General features: G+C 36.6%; 1 protein-coding gene across 6 annotated transcripts in view; it reads left to right on the plus strand.

Moving 5' to 3' along the window:
* The window catches only part of DET1 (light-mediated development protein 1 / deetiolated1 (DET1)), a 362730-nt gene that overhangs the window by 342172 nt on the left and 449 nt on the right, over positions 1-20109 (plus strand). For 3 of the 6 annotated variants that reach the window (XM_089385889.1, XM_089385892.1, XM_089385888.1), the window contains one exon: positions 13388-13793. The exons of 1 other annotated variant lie outside the window; for it this stretch is intronic. In XM_089385889.1, coding sequence (XP_089242015.1) covers positions 13388-13524 — 137 coding nt within the window. In that variant the 3' untranslated portion in view covers positions 13525-13793. Of the gene's footprint in view, positions 1-13232; positions 13271-13387; positions 13794-16860; positions 17276-20109 lie in introns of those variants that run through there. 2 more of the 6 variants (XM_089385890.1, XM_089385893.1) reach the window with 2 other exon arrangements.

A 20109-nucleotide genomic window follows, 5' to 3' on the forward strand; every position in this document is an offset into this window, starting at 1 on the left:
GCTGAATTCTTGAACTTCTATCCATCTTCTGGATACATATTGGGCATCTTTTGATAGATATAAAGTTTAATCTTGAACCTTATTCCACTAAGAATAGGTTTCTCTATGTTATTGTTTTGATATTGCATTTATATTGTGTTGCAAGATACTTTTACACATCTATTAGTTAACATTGGTTTATGGAAGAATATTTATAAACAAGTCCATCTATCTTTTGCACATGTGATATGCCCTTCCATATCAGAGGTCTTGTGTAAATCAGCTATTAGAATTGTTGCCCACCATTGGTGGGTGACCCCATAGGAGAGAATTTTCTCCTAAATTTGTCTTCATTCAATATCCAGCAGCCCCTTGCAGTGACTTGATAGCTTTTATGTGCTACCATCCTCCTCCACCTCAACTAGCGATTGTGTACCCTCACTCATTTGTCATGATCGTATGTTTGAAGGTGGGCCATCTAATCCCAAAGGTATGATTTTTCATTATGTAATTGGGAGTTAATGCTTGTTTTTCTTGGGCACACTTGGGCATGGATTATTACGAGATTTGGAAGAAGGAAGGGCTTTGACTGTACTCTTGTTCCCTTACCTTAACTAGGGAGTTAATCTTGTATCCTAATCCCGTGGGATATCCTTTATTGGCTATTAGCTTTAGGAGTGACATTACATGGGAAACCTTGATTTTGGTTGTGTGTTCTCGTTTCCTAACACTATATATCTCACTCCCCTCTGCTCATTACGAGCCTTTTTCACATTTTTCCCATCTGGGTCCACATTTGTCCATTGGGTCCACAAGGTATTAACATCCCCTTCCCCTTCCCCTTGTCCACACCTTGGGTCGGGCCTACAACGATGCCCAAAGGTCGGTGCAGCTAAAAAGAAAGATAAAAACATAACACTACCATATACAGCAAGAAATGTACCACAAAATGCAAATGATGGTTGAGACAACAAAATTTAGCACATGGGAAAATGCCAAACATGAGCTTTACCCCCTATCATTATGGCCATCACCCTGGTTCCTAAGGCTTCTATGAGTGCCTCTTACATCATTAAGGAACCCATGAATGTCCCAACCCCAGGTGGCCAATGAACAACCCTATCTTATGGGGGCAATCACTGCTATATCTTAAACATCATGCTCTCGCCCCCTTGAGCCCTGAGCAATAAATGAAGAAAAATCAATAAAAGGCAAGAGACAAATGAAGAAAGGTGGAAAAACAAAGACCGAAGTAACACATGCACCACAATTTCTCCCTCTTGCATTCATATACTCAAAGGTGTGGGCTTCCCTCATCATACCTACCCTTGTACCATGGCATGTGGCTTGGCTTGGACCCTTCCCTTTGTTCCCACTCCATTGCATCATTATTTCACATGACACCTACCACTTGAAAGGTGTGCCTTCGACTTGTCATTCCCTTAGAGGTTGAAACCATCTAATAGGGTCCTTCATTAACTTCTCCCACCTAGGAAGGTAACACCAATACATGTTCAAAGCCCCAAATTTGGAAGAGAAATTTTTAATTTTTTAGTTAACTTGTTCTTTGCTTAGATCAAATACTTAATTTATCCATTAGCCCATTAAAATTCCCTTAATCCATAAGTAATCACATTAACCATGACAGTAATTGATGAAAGAACATAAAATATAAATGCAGAAGACTAGCCAAGACAAGAAGACAACATATTTGGCGGATGCTAGGGAAAAACGCCAAGATGGGGAAAACCCTTTGATCAAATCTTCTTATTATTATATCAAATGTTCAACAATGAGAGAGTACAATAACATTAGTCATCAACAGTAGGGGAAGGTGAACCACTCAGCCTATATACATGTGTCCACAATCATAGGGGAAGGTGAACCACTCACCCTACACACATGTCAACCACCATGGGGTATCACAGGGGAAGGTGAACCACTCATCTTGTACACGGGGTATCACAGGGGAAGGTGAACCACTCACTCTGTACACATCGCAACAATAGGGTGAGGTGAATCACTCACCCTATGGTCGCTTATAGCTCAATAAGTACCCCAAGCCCCCAAGAGCTCCCAAAGCTCAATTTTCAACAAAGACCCTCATGGTAGGGTCTATCCATGACTCCCAACCTCTCTTTGAAGGAAGTTAAACTATCCTTACCAAGGGATTTTGAGAATATGACAAAAACCTGCACATTCATCCTGATAAGTTATGCTTGCTGATTTCAGCCTCAATGGTGATCCCAAATTTCAGATTATTCACGAAGTGAAGTGGATTTTAAGAGATATAGCACCTAGATGTGCACTTTGTCAGAATAGAAAAATTTCGGCAATGAACTGGACAATCACAAAAATATCTCAGACTTTTAGTCTTAGGGTCTTTTATCTTGACCCAACTTCCTCTTACATGGATAAATGAGAGGGTCATTGTGTGTTGATCTGATGTTAATAATGGATGTATCCAAAGATTAAACATCATAGCTCCCTCTAACTATTGGGAATGTAATCTTACCCAAAATGTATCCATCGAGCTATCTACATCCTGACATTAATTAAGAGATTTTATAGCTCTCATTGAAGCCTTGCTTTAGATGATTTCATGAACTTCCCATGAGAGATGAGACTCAATAAACTCCAAGAAGGAAAATTTTGAAGAATCGACATGGTTCTTCAACCATTGAGATTATTACAAGATAACTGAAATATCCTCCATCAACTTTTTACTTGCTTATTGTGCTCGACAAGACTGTCATATACTTTATGTTGGAAAATGTAACAAGTTTGGTCTTCATTTAATGTATTTGAGTCATCTTGTAATGTACTTGTCAAAAGAATACATTTATTATTATTATTATTATTGTGACGTATTAAAGCATGGGTCTCATGCTTGGGTCACCATGTTTTAGGTCAAAGTCCCCATTGAGGACTTCTAAGATTTATTTTGAGTCAATAAAGTCATTGTACTTTTAAAGAGACCCTTCTTGGGTTTTTGAATCATGTAAAAAAGGTTAAGTATTGAGTCAAATATAATTTATGTATCCTCCACATCAAGTCGGCCTAGAAGAGATCAAGTTGGCCTAAGGATATCAATTCAACCTCCCTTGAAGCCTATAAATAGAAGCAAGTCGAATTCATTTTGAGCACTTCATCTCAAGCAAGTTCGATATCTCTAAGGAAGATGGAAAGTGCGAAGTATGAAGCCGGGAAGCCAAAGGAAGTGCGAGTTGGGTGGAGTCTAAGAAGAAGAAGAAAAACAAAATTTTGGTGCCTCTCTCTCTCTGTTTCGTGCCCTAGATTGGGAGATCGAAGTCTTCCAAGTTTTTTCAATGTCGGAAACTACCTGATGCCGAAAGCTGCTAGATAGTCGAAGTTGTTGGAAGAAAGGTCGAAGATCTGGGAGGTTGCCTTGGTGTGGAGAGAAGGTTTGGTCTTTGTCTAAGGTGAAGATTCTCAAAGAATACTATTGAAAGGAAGATAATTTTGACTGGGTTTTCCCCTTGAGGGGGATTTTCCCTGGCTTAGTGCCTACATCTAGTGTCCATTGTTTTCTGTGCTTTCGCTTTGGTAATTGCTTGATGATCTAAAAGAAAGAAGATATAAAGAATCATAATAACAAATCAAGAACATCACAAATAATTATCAAGATTAAGAAAATCTTTCTGCCTTTTTGATTTATTAACACGGTATCAGAGCTTTGGTGAAGAAAGAAGAAAAAGGCAGTCTTAAGCACTTGATCAAGGAACTATTCAAAAGGATTATCTCAGGGAAGGAATCTACTATATTCAAGGAAGATGTGTAAAACAATCATGGGAGAGAACAAACTTGAAGGAGCCTCAAACTACAGGTCTTGGAAGAAGAGGATTAATCTCATCCTTGAAAAGAACAAGGTTCTAGACTTGGTCAAAGGCAAAGCAAACAAGCCTACAAATTACTATAGTGATGCTGACAAAGTAAAATTCAGATAATTAGAATTGGTGGCCATGACTCTAATGGTAGAAGGAATAAAGGACAATCTTGTCCCATTTATAGCCAACATCAATCATGCTCAGGAAATGTATGAAGCCTTATCAAAGTTATTCACTATTAAGAACATTGGTCAAGTGGCAAGCTTGAAGAATGAACTAAGGACCACAAAGATGACTAAAGAAGATACAGTGACCTCCTTCTTTGTGAAGATAACAAGAATCAGAGATGATCTTTTGGCCATTGATGAAATTGTTCCAGACAAAGAACTCGTGATCACTACTCTATTAGGATTGCCACCTACTTGGGGTGCATTTGCTGCAGGACTTAACAGTTGGAAGGAAGCTCCCACTTTTGAAGAACTATGGACTGCCTGCAGTCAAGAAGAATTGAGGATCTCTCTAGTTGCCAATCTTGAAGGAGTATCAAATGCCTACATTGCTCAACACAAAGGAAAGAAATCGAAAGGACCAAGGAAGAAAGTAGACATGTCCAAGGTAGAATGCTATCAATGTCATAAGAAGGGTCACTACAGAAGTGACTGCCCCGACAATCCAAAGAATAAGAAGAGAGATAGAGATCACACTAACATTGCTGAAGAAGGAGACCCAAAGAAAGTCAAACCCGAAGAATCTGATATAAGGAATTTACAATATTAAGTCCTTTGTTTTAGTCTTTAGATCTTCTATTTTGGATTTTTAGAATTTATAGGTTTTTAACATGTTTTTGGAAAATAAATTTTCTTTTGTTTTATAAGTTTATAGGTATCCCTCAAGCTTTGGAGGGAGCCCCCAAAAACTCCCAAAGATAAGTATCTCATTTCCTTTCAGTTTTTGGTTTCATGTTCTCATTTAGTTTTGATTATATTAAATACTAATAACCATTCTCCCTCTATTGTCTTGATTAGGAAAACATTGGCTATATCCTCAAAGAGTATGGAAGAAAGCCACTCAAGATAAGGTTTGTCAAGAAACAAAGGTATGTTGATTTGGGGTAGCATCGGATGTGCTCTAGCCATGAAATTTGGTGGAGAGGTTGGGGTACATGAGATCTCCAATACTCAGAAAGGGTTTGGGTAGATTCTAAAGAAATCAGGAAATATTAAAATAATTAATATTTTTAATGGAGTCCCTAAGTCTAAACTTAGGGAAAATAAAATATTAATGTGTATTAATATGAATATGTGTTAGAATGGTCCAAAAGATGTGGATCAAGTCAGATCTAATCCTAGCCGTTGATTAGGGACTTAATTTCGGTCGTTGATATGTCAACAGGAAAAGTATAAGAGGAGGCTTGAGGGTCACTTGGAGAATACACCAGATGATCAGTGATTCTATTCTCTAGAGTGGGGTTTGCTAAGAGAGATAGAATCAGTGATTGGAGAGAAGCTAAGGGGCATTGAGTACAGAGAGACAGAGAGGTAGAGATAACGTCGGGAGAGCAGCAGAGCAGCCAGAGATAGTGACGGAGGAGCAGCCAGTGCTCACGCAGAGCCACGCAAAGGTAGCCAAGTGCTGTGTAGAGCACCACAGAGGCCAGCGTATCTAATGCAAAGGCCAACGTATCTAATGCAGAGGCCTAGAGAGCTGACGCAGGCCAAGATAGGCTGACCCAGGGCCAACACTGGGCTAGGAGAGGCTGACGCGGTCCAGATTGGGCAGATGCTAGGGTTTCTAAGTAGTTTTGTGTTGAGGAGTTGCCAGAAGGATTATCCGGGGTTTCAGCTAGGAGATTTGTCAGAAACTGAGAGGTATTACTACCAAGGAAATTCTTTGTTGGGTAGGCTAGTTTCAGTGCCTAGATTGTACTCTAATATTGCTTAATAAGAAAACCCTCAAATCCAATGATATGCCTAGTGCTTGGAGCTTCATCAACTGCAACAACTTCTTCCTTCTCTTCATTGGGCTCAGCCTGCTCTTCAACCATGACTGAGTCAACAAACTGCGCAACCATTCTGCTCATAAGCTAGTTCCATTGTGGGCACGTCTTCTTTGAATGATGCTCATTATGAAACATGCAGTACGAATCCGTGTCCATTTTTTCAATGTTCAGCACCACATTGGAACTCTGTGTAGATTTTGCCGGTTGATTGCTGTTGTTGTTGGAATTTTCATTCATTCTAAGCATGAACTTGGGGGGTCTACTACTCATGGTAGTCTTGCTTGTCCTTTGTTTGATTTTAGCCATTTCGGTGGTCAGGGACTTGATGAGACGAGTAAGGCTTTCAAGATCATTCGGTTCCTTTTCCTTAGCCTTGCTCACAGAGGCCTGAGACCTCTTACCTGTGTCCTTGGAGTCCTTTGTGGGTTCATCATCTGTGATGACTCCAATAGCGCGCAAGTCCTTCTCAACGACAATAGCCTCTTCGTAGTTTTCTGTCAATGTTGGTCTCGCAGTTTGCTTTACAAATTGCGCAATACTTGTCAACAAGGCAGAAGTGTAGTCTATGGTGATGGAGTCATGAGGTTTTGTGTCATCTGAAAACTTGTTCAAGATGTGATTGAACCTCTGATTGAAATCTTTAACTTTTTCCTTTTGCTCCATCTTAAGACTACCCAACTCCTTCAATAACATGGCAGGGGTCTTATCTTCAACAAATTTCTCAAGAAAGATTCTTTTGAATGCCCTCCAATTCTGGATGGAGTTTGGAGGAAGGTTGTGATACCATACAACTGCTCTACCATCCAAGGTACATGGAAAAAGTTTGCATGCAACATCATTATAACGTACCTCAATTGTTTGCAGATGTAGGTAGAAGTTATCAAGTGGTCTTCAACCTTCACTATCTTGTAATGGTCATATTTCGTCAAGAGCTTCTCCGCATGCCTCGACATCTTGTGCAGGACACCCAAAAGTGCCAATGGGCCCTGAGTCATCCAATCTAGATTCTGCTCTGCCATGTCTTCTTCGTTATCCTCCTCTTCCTCTTTTGAATCTGATGGTTCCTCTTCCTCTTCTTCTTCTTCTTCTTCTCCGCCTGTCCCGCCAGAATTTGAACCCAAGAGTAAGGGGTGACCTCCTTCTCCTCCTTGAAAGAGTGGAGGTTCTTCTTCCCTTTCCACAACGTCTGCTAGTTCTTCAAGAGTGGCGAGGACCACTTCTTCAATAGATGAGACCACTACTCTTGTGGGGGTGGTCTTGTTCTTCTTTTGAGAATATGGAAGACTGATTACTCCCGGAATCAACCCAACAACTTTTGCAAACTGACGGGTGATGGGGCAGATGGCCCGAAGTTGATGATACAGGATTTCACATTCAGGCTTGGGCGATGAAGAGTTACCAACTTCAGAATTACGAGTAGGGGAGATGGAGTGAACGTTGTTGCCTTGACCAGAAGATGGATTAGTGGGGTTGGTGGGACAATCAACCATAAAATACTGGTTGCCCTCCTTCTAGCGCCAAAAATGTTGACGATGTTGGACCCACCAACTATTAGGGGATCTCGTCGATATGGAGTCGTAATGAGACCTCACAACGTTTGGTGTAGGAGTCCCATCCAGTATAAAGGCCCAGTTGCCAACTCCTTAAAGATTTGCCTTGGCTCTAGTTGTCAGCACAAGAGAGTGATGGAATGGTATCTTCGAAAAGCAAGGTGAGTGCGCTTGGTGAGTGTGCAGCGCAATTGTGTCTAGGTTCTCTTACTGCGAAAGGGGGGGGAGAAAAAGTGAACCTCTAAGTGAGAGGTAATAATACCACCTAGGAAGAGATGCAGACGAACCAAAAGGGCCTATCCAACATCCAACTAAATAGTCCACAACGGATGCGACAATCGTTACAACCAACAAAGAAGGGGATGTTTGTCTAACATCCAACAGAATAGTCCACAATGGATGCGACAGTCGTTATAACCAATAAGCAAAGAAAGATTTGTCTAGTATCCTGTAGAATAGTCCACAAGGATGAGACAACGATAACAACCATTACAACACATTCTCAAAAAGATAAGCACTAAAATAACCGAAATAGTTCAACTATCTTAGTACATGTGAAAGCAAACATGAAATACAAACATTCACAGTCTTACAAACATCTATAGTTCATGCATGAAGAACGTGCTGGCCTGAAAAGGCTTATGTTATTAAGTAAAAGTTTCAAGGTTACATTGTACATCACTAGCCCTAGTAGTGGGACATTGGAGCCACTCCTTTCTCCTCAAAGAACTCGCTGATCTCTCTAATGCCTTGCGGGAGGAGCGAAGGTGAAAAGTCATATGCTCATACAATGAGGGGATATATATAACTAAGGGGTGATGCTTAGCCTTGTGACTCTTTGAATACCCTCATGACTATTCGACTTCCTATGGCTTTTGAACTTACATGACTCTTCATATTCATGTGTGTCCATTAGACTTCCGCTTTACAAAACATTTGATTTACAATATACATGGCCCACAATAATGATGTGGCATATGACAACTCATGACACAACTTGACATGACATTGCTGACATGGGCTGGCTTGATGATGTTGCAATGTCAAGCTGATATTGTTGCTAAGTGATAAATGTGTTCTTGGATATGCTTTCTCTTCTCCACATAGCTTAATGATGTAGGGTCTTCAATGATCTTCAGTCTTGTAAGGTGGTTGCACACTTGTGTTCCTTTTGCTTGCTCTTGGTAGGTCCACTTGTCCGTTCAGCTACAAGTGAGTCTTTAGGCATTCTTCCCTTCTTATCCTTCTTCATCATCTCGTAATGACTTGATAGTGTACCTATTCCTGCAATTCACTCATGACAACTCCCTATCCTAAGATGATGCATTATTATCCATGAACTGAGCCCGTGACAAGTGATGGGTTGCGAGAGAGGGCCCAGTAACTGCGCATTGTATAGTTCCAAGTGATAGGGAGAGAGCTTGATCACTAAGACTGTGCAGAGCGCAACTCAGGCTTGACTGAGGAACTTTTCAGCACAGTCCCCACTAGGGAGAAAATTTGTGCAGAATCCACTGAGAGTTAGGATTGTGTAGTTCAAGCAAGCAGTGGCTGGAGCGGGATGAGGTCAGTTCTGCGTAATTTTTAGAGGCTAGGGGGACTGGGCAACAAAGAGACTTGGAGGACAAAATTGCGCAGTTCTTCGCTTAGGGAAGGACATTGGAGGACACATTTGCGTAGTTTTGGAGGCCAAGGGAGGATGGGCTCTCTACACATTGTAGGGTTCCAGTAGGCGACATAAAATCTTGAGGACTGAAAATGTGAAGTGTGGAGTTCAAGGCAGACTGGGAGGCACAACTGCGCAATTCTAGGGGTCAAGGAAGGTTGCTGGGCTCTAGGATTGCACTGTACAACAACCCTGGAGGACAGTGATTGCACAGTTCCAGGCAACAAGGTCACATCAATGAGGGCTGAGATTGCATAGTGTGCAACTCAGTTGGGGCCCGGTGAAGCTGAGTTGCATGGTCGGGAAGATTTTCCAAAAATGGCTAAGTGGAGGAGGAAGATAGACTCGTGATAAACTTGAACTGTGATCACACACTTAGCATACATTGATGACACGACAACATAGACCACTGGAACAACAAGATAGAGCATTACCCTCTGTGTGACTATCTCATGACAAGAAACGACACTTGAAATAGACCTTTGGATGACCATGATGACACTTGTGTGACAATGCTCAAGACTGTGTGTATGAGTGCGACAAGTGTTTACATGACTAGGACAACTCATATACACAAAGACGAACCTTCAAAACCACTAAAAAAAGGTTCGCAAACATGACATATCAATGAAACATGCCAAAAGATGAAAATTAATCCAACAAGCAAAAGGGTTCAAAGAACTTGGGGAAAGCTCGTGGAATGAGCTTAAGCGTTTGAGAAAATCAAGGGAGAAACCAAGGAAGGCTCTGAAGTTTGAGTACAAGCCAAAATTTTGAAGGGTGTTGCAGCATCTACAACACATCAAAAGGAGGGTTTCTACAAGCAGCTGTTATCTCATGATCTCCACCTGAAGAGCTTCTAGAAGCAAGTCCCTAGTCAAGAGGTAGCTTGGTCAAGTCCCTAGTTAAGAAGGAGCTTGGGAACATTCCTTCAGTGGAATGGGTATGTCCTCCCTAAGTTGAGAGGGAGAGAGAGACACATCATTCTTGTCTTCACTTGGGAAGACAAAATGGAGGATTGGGTAAACATCTGGCATTCAATACTCTTTGAGGATGTCTTAGGGAATCCAAGATAAGAGTAGTTGTAGAGGGCTTCTATTCTTTGAGGATTGGGAATCCAAGACAAGAATAGTCCTGATGGAACACAGTTTGAGAACCTGGGTAGGGTATGTTCCAAGAGAAACAATGATGAGGGTGTCTATACATCGTTGGTCTCGCCAACATTGAGCTCTAATCTTGTGGAGAGATAGAGTTGTTAGTTAAGGCCTTGCTATGTGACAATGCTGGATGGTATGATGCTATACAGATGGGTTACCAATCCGACTCTTCTTATGAGAATTCTTCATATTGAGAATGTTCAAGTAGCTTATGTAGATTATGAATACCTCCCTAGTTGAGAGTGAGTGTTGAAATATGTAACTAAGTTTGGTCTTCATAATGACATGTGTAATTATGATTTTATGTAATTGATGTAAAGAAGAAAATAAAATTATTTTTATAATGCTTGAATCATGGGTTTCATGGTCAAGGAATTTTATTTTTATAGTTAAGGCTCCCATTGTGAGCCTTTAGGGTTAGTCATCATGTCATAAAGTCTAATGAGTCAATGTCAAAGATTGAAGACCCATTTGGGCATATTATACATTGTAAAAAGAGAAATCATTTGAGTCATTAACCCTCCAAGACCTTGTCACAAGAACCCCTTGAAGTCGTCCTACAAAAAGGAATAAGGATGATTCAAGAAAGACATGTCAACCTAGGCACCATGTCAAGTCAACCTATATCTCATGGACTGAACTATAGGGCATCTCAGCCTCACCAAGGATAGAACTCGGTCAAGCATCCTAGACAAGAAAAGGAACATGAAATCACAAGAAAAGTAACCTCATAACTAGCGAGAAGGAAGATAGGAAGAGAGAAGATCTATGGCATTGTTTTTGGGTTAGTTTCCTCACACGTGTGACAAAAACTAGGGTTTCTATAGTGATGATATATTAGTCCTTGAGAAATTCATCAAGAAGGTCTCCATTCCAGCTCCCTTGCTAGCCGAGATCATGAAGAGAAGTCTTCAAGTAAAGCGAAGGAGGAAAACATCCCTATACTCTCTCCCTCACCTCCCACATGCGAATTTGCAGAGGTATAGATTGCAAGTTTGTGGAAAAGAACTGAAATCTCAGGGTAGCCGAGACTAGCAGTGCAAGGAGGTATTTTGACTTGTGTTGACTTGGGCAAGAAGCAGCAACAAAGAAGGGTCTTGTGACTTGGTCTTGGAGAAGTTGTTGTGTCAAGGGTCTTGGTCTTGGTATTCGTCAATTGAAGTCTCTATAAGAAGAAGAATTCGTTTTGGGTTTTCCTCTCAAGTTGGGGAGGTTTTTTCCCTTGCTAATCGCCTACATTCTGTGTCTCTTGTCTCATTTTTGTTTATGTGTGCCCTTTTAGGGTAACATTCTCCTTGCTTATATTCATTGTTTGAAAATATTGTTTTCTAGCCCTATTTCCATACACAAATATTTTAAGGTTTTGTACCTTCTTTCCCACAAATACTTTCATCTTTTTAGTAGTTTTTGTTTGTTCCAACAAAATTGAGAAATACTTTCAGTAGATATGTACACTATAAGGTAATGCACCCTATCATTCTCTCTATTTTTGCCAAACTTGATTGTTATTTTTTGGGAGAAACATTATATTGTGTGGATTTGTCATTTTTTTAGGATTTTTTCTTAAAGCTTGTGTTGGTAGTGGTAGTACCCAAATTAATACGCTTATTAAAATCATGTGGTGCTGCAAGGGTGAGCACACTTGGGAAACACACGTGTTGCCTTAGTGCAATCTCCCCTTCACTTTAGGCTAGCTCGTTGAAGCCATGGGAGATATCCCAATCTATGGAAATGAACTTGTAAAGTATAACATTGTATGCACAATACATTTCACTTCAAGAAACACATACCTCAATATGTAATTAGATATACCAGTGCCAATCAAATGATAAGCTGCTTCAAGAATATTCAACAAAAAGCTAAGGCATCAATCACCATTATATAGAGAGTTTTAAGAGCTAATTAATGAATGAATGAAATATTAAATAGATATTAGCTACAACAAAAATAAAAAATACAGATCAAACACTATGAAATCATTTTTCAAGCTAAAGAATAAGTACTTTTTCCAATACAAGAGTGAAATAATATTACATAAATCAAGGGAAAATGATATACTTGAGTTACTACATGATAGTTTGTCACAAATTGGAAACCTTGTTGCTTTGTACAAATTCTAGAATATGATTTATGAATAAAAACATAGAAAATGCACATTTGGAATGAGGAAAACTTCTTACGAGCGATTAAAAGTCACTTAGAATGTTAGATCATGGACTACTTTCCTAGGGTAATGAAAAATACATGCAAAAAGAGCTTGATAATGATAATCTACATGTTCCTATGATATACAAATTTGACATTATCATAATCTGTATGACTAAGTAGTGGATCCCCTTAGGGTTTCACCAAAATCTCTAAAATGAAATATAAACACAATAAAGTTCTTACTAAATGAATTTCATTTTTATATTGTATTAAATGAGCTTTATAAAAAATCATGCACCTTTTAGGGTTAAACCCTAACTTTAAAGTTTCACCAAATATGACTTTTTTTGCTATAAATTAAATTCCAAAATTATTAAGGACTTTAAATCAATCTACAATATGCTAGATGAAACCTTCAAGCAAAAATGTGTGGAGCTATTTTCACAAGTAGGGTTAGATTTTTTTTTTAATCATAAACCCTTGGACAAAAAGCATAGGAAATTAATATTTTGTTAGCTTTGGACTAAAAAAATGAATAATTTCTTTTTGATTGTATGTCTTTAACATTTTTTTCTTTTAGAAAGGGAAACAGTGCGCCCGAGGAACTCCTATTTATCATATATAGAATATATTTGTACTTGTTAGATGTCTTTCCTCCATTTTATAATTTACTATACTTTTAAGAGAAGCTCATATGTAACATTCTCCAGTTTATTATACTTTTAAGAGAAGCTCGTATGTAACACTCAGTTACGGTGCCTGAAGTGGAATGTTTTTGCTTATATACTGGTTTGGAAAATGCCTTGTTTTCTTCAAAAGCATCTATGTTATTCCTATATAATGTTATCATTCCTTTGAGTTCTAATTGTTCACTTGTTATTGTAGCTTACATAATACTAGTGAATTGATAGGCGTTATCCATCAATTTAGCCTAAAGTTTCGGAGGGGACAACTCGTTGCAGTTCATGGCACACATGCAATGTTCATAATTTTCTTTTGAATTAAGCTTTCTAATGAGTTGATAAAATGCACTTGGGCAGGGTTGGAAAATGGTGCTGGCGATGGACGCACAAAACGAGTTGCATCATTTATTTTCCACCCAATTCTCCCCTTTGCGATATCAATTCAACAAGCATTTATGCAACCATCAGTGGTCAATATTCATCTACGAAGATAAATCATATGCCTAATTTGCATGGAAGGTTCAAATATCAAGAGTTAGTTATGCTTACAAGGCATGGGAATGGATACAAGCTTCATCTATGGACATGCTTCATATTGTTATAATTCTTACCGAGTGTGTCGTCACTCATTGTTGTATTATTACTGTGAATAGTGCTACTAAATTTTCCATCATGGTGCAATAATGACAACTCGAAGGTCATATTTTGTCATTTGTTATCTTGATTCCTATATATCAATATCCGAAATGAAAATTCTCTTTTCTTTTTTTGTGAGTTCACCTCAACAACATTTTATCATGAATTACTTTAAAGACCCTGAAAGTGATTCCGATGGTTAAATGGTTAGTAGGCACCATAAATTATTTTTGAGCCTGTGATGAATAGTTTATTTTTCATCGTGAGCATGCGTGGTGAATTTCATTGAAACTGCAGACAATTTTTTTTCATGGAGGAGCAAAAAGCCAAGGCCAAACTAGGGAGGTTTTGCATATAGTAAATAATTTTCTTCACGAAATGGTCATATTAAAAGTATGATAGAAAATTCCAAGCTTGCTAAATCATGTAAAATAGGTTTTGCTTAAGATGGGACAATTTTAATGTTAAAAAAAGTGGTATGCTATTATCGTATTACTCAATTTGAAATTATAGTGAATTGTATGAATGCAGTAATTGAATTATTTACATGGTTGAATGATAGTAATTTTCAATTGTGGTTGTTTGATTATAGTTAAAAAATCACATTATTTTAACCCAGGGATTCATAGTGGGTCTATAACTCTCCTAGTAGGAAAAGGCATCTACCATAGGTTCTCTTTGAGATGGGACAATTTAAGTGTTAAAAAGAGTATTACACTATTATTATATATTAATGAGAAAGTATAGTGAACTGCATTAATATGAGTCGATTGAAATGCATATTAAGGATCTAGTTGTTGAAATGATGGTAATCTTCACTTATGGTTGCTTGATTATGCCTAAGCAACCTCATTATTGTGTTAATAGGTTATGGTTTAATAATCAACCTAGTGAACATATTTTATATCATTTTAGGATGCCAAGGCCAACCTAAGCATTTGTGTGGGTCTATGATTAGTTATATATAAATAGTCACCTTAGGAATAATTTGTATATCATCTAGGATTCTTAAGTGATTGATTTTTTTGCTTACATACACCATATCTCTTGTTTATGTGTTCAATTTTCGTTATATTATATTTCTTTTACAAGCTTTATGTTGGATTAGAGTTTGTTGAAGTATTCATGAATTTTAACAATATATTTATCATTTCAAAAGGGTATCAAAGCTAGTGTGGACTCTTGCTTCCTTATCCAAAATTGTTTTTAGGTTGTTTCAAGTTTGAAATGAGGGATTTGCAACTCTTTTTTGGGCAACAAAATATTGGTAAGGTTTTTCAATGGATATAAGGGCATCTTTCGAAAATGTGTGCCCTTTTAGGGTAACATTCTCCTTGTTTCTATTCATTGTTTGAAAATATTGTTTTCTAGCCTTATTTCCATACACATTTATTTTAAGGTTTTGTACCTTCTTTACCACAAATACTTTTACACTTTTAGTGGTTTTTGCTTGTTCCAACAAATTTGAGAAATACTTTCAATAGATATGGACACATATAAGGTAATGTGCCCTATCTTTCGCTCTATTTTTTCCAAAATTCATTGTTTTTTGGGAGAAATATTATATTGTGTGGATATCTCTTATTTTTAGCATTTTTCATAAAGCTTGTGTTGGTAGTGGTAGCACCCAAATTAATACCCTTATGAAAGTCAGGTGGTGCCACAAGGGTAAGCACACTTGGGAAACACACCATTGTCGCCTTAGTGCAATCTCCCATTCACTTTAGGCTAGCTCCTTGAAGCCATCGGAGGTACCCCAATCTATGGAAATGAACTTGTAAAGTATAGCATTGTATGCACAATACATTTCACTTCAAGCAACACATACCTCAATATGTAATTAGATATACCAGTGCCAGTCAAATGATTAGATGCTTTAAGAATATTCAACAAAAAGCTAGGGCATCAATCACCATTATATAGAGAGGGTTAAGAGATAATTAATGAATGAATAGAATATGAAATAGACATTAGCTACAACAAAAATACAAATCGAACATTGTGAAATCATTTTTTGAGCTAAAGAATAAGTACTTTTCCCAATACAATAGTGAAATAATATTGCATAAATTAAGGGGAAATGATATACTTGAGTTATTGCGTGATAGTATGCCACAAAATGGACAACCTTGTTGTGTACAAATTCTAGAATATTATATATGAATAAAAACATACAAAATGCACATTTTTAATGAGGAAAAACTTCTTATGAGTGCCTAAAAGTCACTTCGAATGTTAGATCATGGACTACTTTCCTAGGGTAATGAAAAATTCATGGAAAAAGAGCTTGACAATGATAAACTACATGTTCCTATGATATACAAAAATGAGATTATCATTATTTTGGTGAATCCCCTTAGGATTTGGCCAAAATCTCTAAAATGAAATATAAACACAATGAAACACTTACTAGATGAATTTCAATGTTAGATTGTATTAAATGAGATTTACAAACAACCATGCACCTTTTAGGGTTAAATCCTAGCTTTAGAGTTTCACCAAATATGACTATTTTTTATGTAAATTAAATTCCAGAATTATTAAGGGCTTTAAATCAATCGACAATATGCTAGATGAAACCTTGGAGCGCAAATGTGTGGAGCTATTTTTGCAAGTAGGGTTAGAAATCAAGAAATTATTATAAAACCTTGGAAAAAAGCATAGGAAATGAATATTTTGTTAGCTTTGTACTAAAAAATGAATAAATTTTTATATCTTTAACATTTTTCTTTTAGAAAGGGAAACATAACTCCCAAGGTACTCCAATATATCAGATGTAGCGGAAATTTGTACTCGTTAGGTCTCTTTCCTCCATTTTACAGTTTATTATACTTTTAAGAGAAGCTCATATGTAACAATCTACAATGTATTATACTTTTAAGAGAATCTCATATGAAATGCTCAGTTACAGTGCATGAAGTGGAATGTTTTTGCTCATATACTGGTTTGGAAAATGCCTTGTTTTGTTCAAAAGTGTCTATGTTATTCCTATATAGTTTCTGATTCCTTTTAGTTCTAATTGTTCACTTGTTATTGTAGCTCACATAAGACTATTGAATTGATAGGCATTATCCATCAATTTAGCCTAGAAGTTTTGGAGGAGACAACTCCTTGTCATTCATGGCATGCATGTGATGTTCAAAGTTTTCTTTTGAATAAGTTTTCTAATGGGTTAATAACATGCAATTGGGCAGGATTGGATGCTGGTGCTAGTGATGGACGCACAAAACAAGTTGCATCATTTATCTTTCACCCAATTCTCCCCTTTGCAATATCAATTCAACAAGCATTTATGCAACCATTGGTGGTTAATATTCATCTACGAAGATAAATCAAATGCCTAATCCACATAGAAGGTTCAAATATAAGGAGTTAGTTATGCTTATAGGGCATGGGTGTGGATACAAACTTCATCTGTGGAGATGCGTCATATTGTTAGAATTTTTTCCGAGTGTGTTGTCACTCATTGTTGTATTATTATTGTGATCAATGCTACTAAATTTTCCATCAATGTGCAATAATGACAACTCAAAGGTCGTATTTTGTCATTTGTTTTCTTGATTCCTATATATTTTTATCCGAAATGAAAATTCTCTTTTATTTTTTTGAGTTGATCTCAACCACATTTTTTCATGAATTACTTTAAAGACCCTGAAAGTGATTCCAATGGTTAAATGGCTGGTAGGCACCAAAAATCATTTTTGATCCAGTGATGAATATTTTATTTTTCATCGTGAACATGCATGGTGAATTTCATTTAAAATGTAGGCAATTTCGCTTTGTGGAGGAGCAGAAAGCCTAAGGTGAAACTAGGGAGGTTTTGCATATAGTAAATATTTTTCTTCATGAAATGGTCATATTAAGAGTATGATAGAAAGTTTCGAGCCTGTTAAAGCATCTAAAATGGGATCTGCTTAATATGGGACAATTTTAGTGTTAAAAAAAGTATTATTCCATTCTCATATTAATCAATTTGAAAATATAGTAAATTGTATTAATTAGTGACTCAATATTTTAAGTATTTCAATTATTTAAATGTTTAAATATGGTAGTTTTCATTTGTGGTTATTTGATTATAGTTAAAAAATCATGTTATTTTATAGTTTAGATTATTCCTAGGAGGTCAAGACAAACCCAGGTATTTATAGTGGGTCCATAACTCTCCTAGTGGGTAAAGGCATCTGACATAGGTTCTCTTTAAGATGGGACACTTTAATTGTTGAAAAAGAGTATTACATTATTATACTAATGAGAAATTATAATGAATTGCATTAATAAGAGTTAATTGAAATGCAGATTAAGGATCTAGTTGTTGAAATGATGATAATCGTCACTTGTGGTTACTTGATTATCGTTAAGAAACCTCATTATTTTGTTAATAGGTTATGGTTTAATAATCAACCTAGTGAACATATTTTATATCATTTTAGGAGGCCAAAGCCAACCTAAGCTTTGTGTGGGTCTATAACCCCATTATTTATACATAAATACTCACCTTAGGAATAACTTGTATATCATCTAGGATTCTTAAGTGATTGATTTTTTTGCTTACAGGCGCCATATCTTTTGTTTATGTGTTCACCTTTCTTTATGTTATATTTCTTTTTCAAGCTTTTTGTTGGATTAGAGTTCGTTGAAGTATTCACGCAGTGTAAAAATATATTTATCATTTCGAAAGGGTATTAAACCTATTGTGGACACTTGCTTGCCTATCCAAAATTGTTTTAAGGTATTTTCAAGTTTGAAATGAGGGATTTGCAACTTTTTTTTGGACAACAACATATTTGTAAGGTTTTTCAATGGATATAAGGGCATCTTTTGCATATCTGTGTGCTTTTAGCGTAGCATTCTCCTTGTTTCTATTCATTGTTTGAAAATATTGTTTTCTAGCCCTATTTCGATACACAATTCTTATGAGGTTTTGTACCTTCTTTACCACAAATACTTTCATATTTTTAGTGGTTTTTGTTTGTTCCAACAAATTCGAGAAATACTTTGAGTAGATATGTACACTTATAAGGTAATGCGCCCTATCTTTATCTCTATTTTTGCCAAAATTCAGTGTTGTTTTTTGGGAGAAACATTATATTGTGTGGATTTGTCTTATTTTTTAGGGTTTTTCTTAAAGCTTGTGTTGGTAGTGGTAGTACCCAAATTAATACCTTTATGAAGGTCATGTGGTGTCGCAAGAGTAGGAACACCTGGGAAACACGCCAATGTTGCCTTATTGAAATCTCCCCTTCACTTTAGGCTAGATCCTTGAAGCCATGTGAGGTATCCCAATCTATGGAAATGAACTTATATAGCATTGTATGCATAATACATTTCACTTCAAGCAACACATACCTCAATATGTAATTAGATATACTAGTGCCAATGAAATAATAAGATGCTTTAAGAATATTCAACGAAAAGATAGGGCATCAATCACCATTATATAGGGAGGGTTAAGAGCTAATTAATGAATGAATGAAATATGAAATAGATATTAGCTACAACAAAAATAGAAATCAAACACTATGAAATCATTTTTCAAGCTAAATAATAAGTACTTTTTCCAATAAAAGAGTGAAATAATATTGCATAAATCAAGGGCAAATGATATACTTGAGTCACTGCATGATAGTATGCCACAAAATGGAGAGCTTTACTATTGCGTACAAATTCCTGAATATGATTTATGAATAAAAACATGTGCACATTTGGAATGAGGAATGTTAGATCATGGACTACTTTCCTAGGGTAATGAAAAATACATGTAACAAGAGTTTGTCAATGATAAACTACATGTTCCTATGATATACAAATATGACATTATCATTAATTTGTATGACTAGGTGGTGAATCCCCTTAGGGTTTCACCAAAATCTATAAAATAAAACATAAACACAATGAAGCACTTACTAGATGAATTTCATTGTTAGATTGTATTAAATGAGCTTTATAAACAATCATGCACCTTTTAGGGTTAAACCCTAGCTTTAGAGTTTCACCAAATATATGTTTTTTTGCTATAAATTAAATTCCATAAATATTAAGGACTTTAAATCAATCTACAATATGCTAGAAGAAACCTTCAAGCACAAATGTGTGAAGCTATTTTTACAAGTAGAGTTAGCAATCAAGAGATTACCATAAACCCTTGGAAAAAATCATAGGAAGTGAATATTTTGTTAGCTTTGTACTAAAAAAATGAATATTTTTTTTTTTATTGTATATCTTAACATTTTCTTTTAGTAATGGAAACCGTATGCCTAAGGAACTCCTATTTATCAAATGTAGAAGATATCTTTACTCGTTAGATATCTTTCCTCCATTTCACAATTTATTATACTTTTAAGAGAAGCTCATATGTAATAATGTACAATTTATTATAACTTCGGAGAATCTCATATGTAACAATGTACAATTTATTGTACTTTTCAGAGAATATCATATGTAAC

Source organism: Pinus tabuliformis, chromosome Q (assembly GCF_031772625.1).
Source record: "Pinus tabuliformis cultivar Carrire ecotype Pingquan chromosome Q, CPIR1, whole genome shotgun sequence".
Taxonomy (NCBI): domain Eukaryota; kingdom Viridiplantae; phylum Streptophyta; class Pinopsida; order Pinales; family Pinaceae; genus Pinus; species Pinus tabuliformis.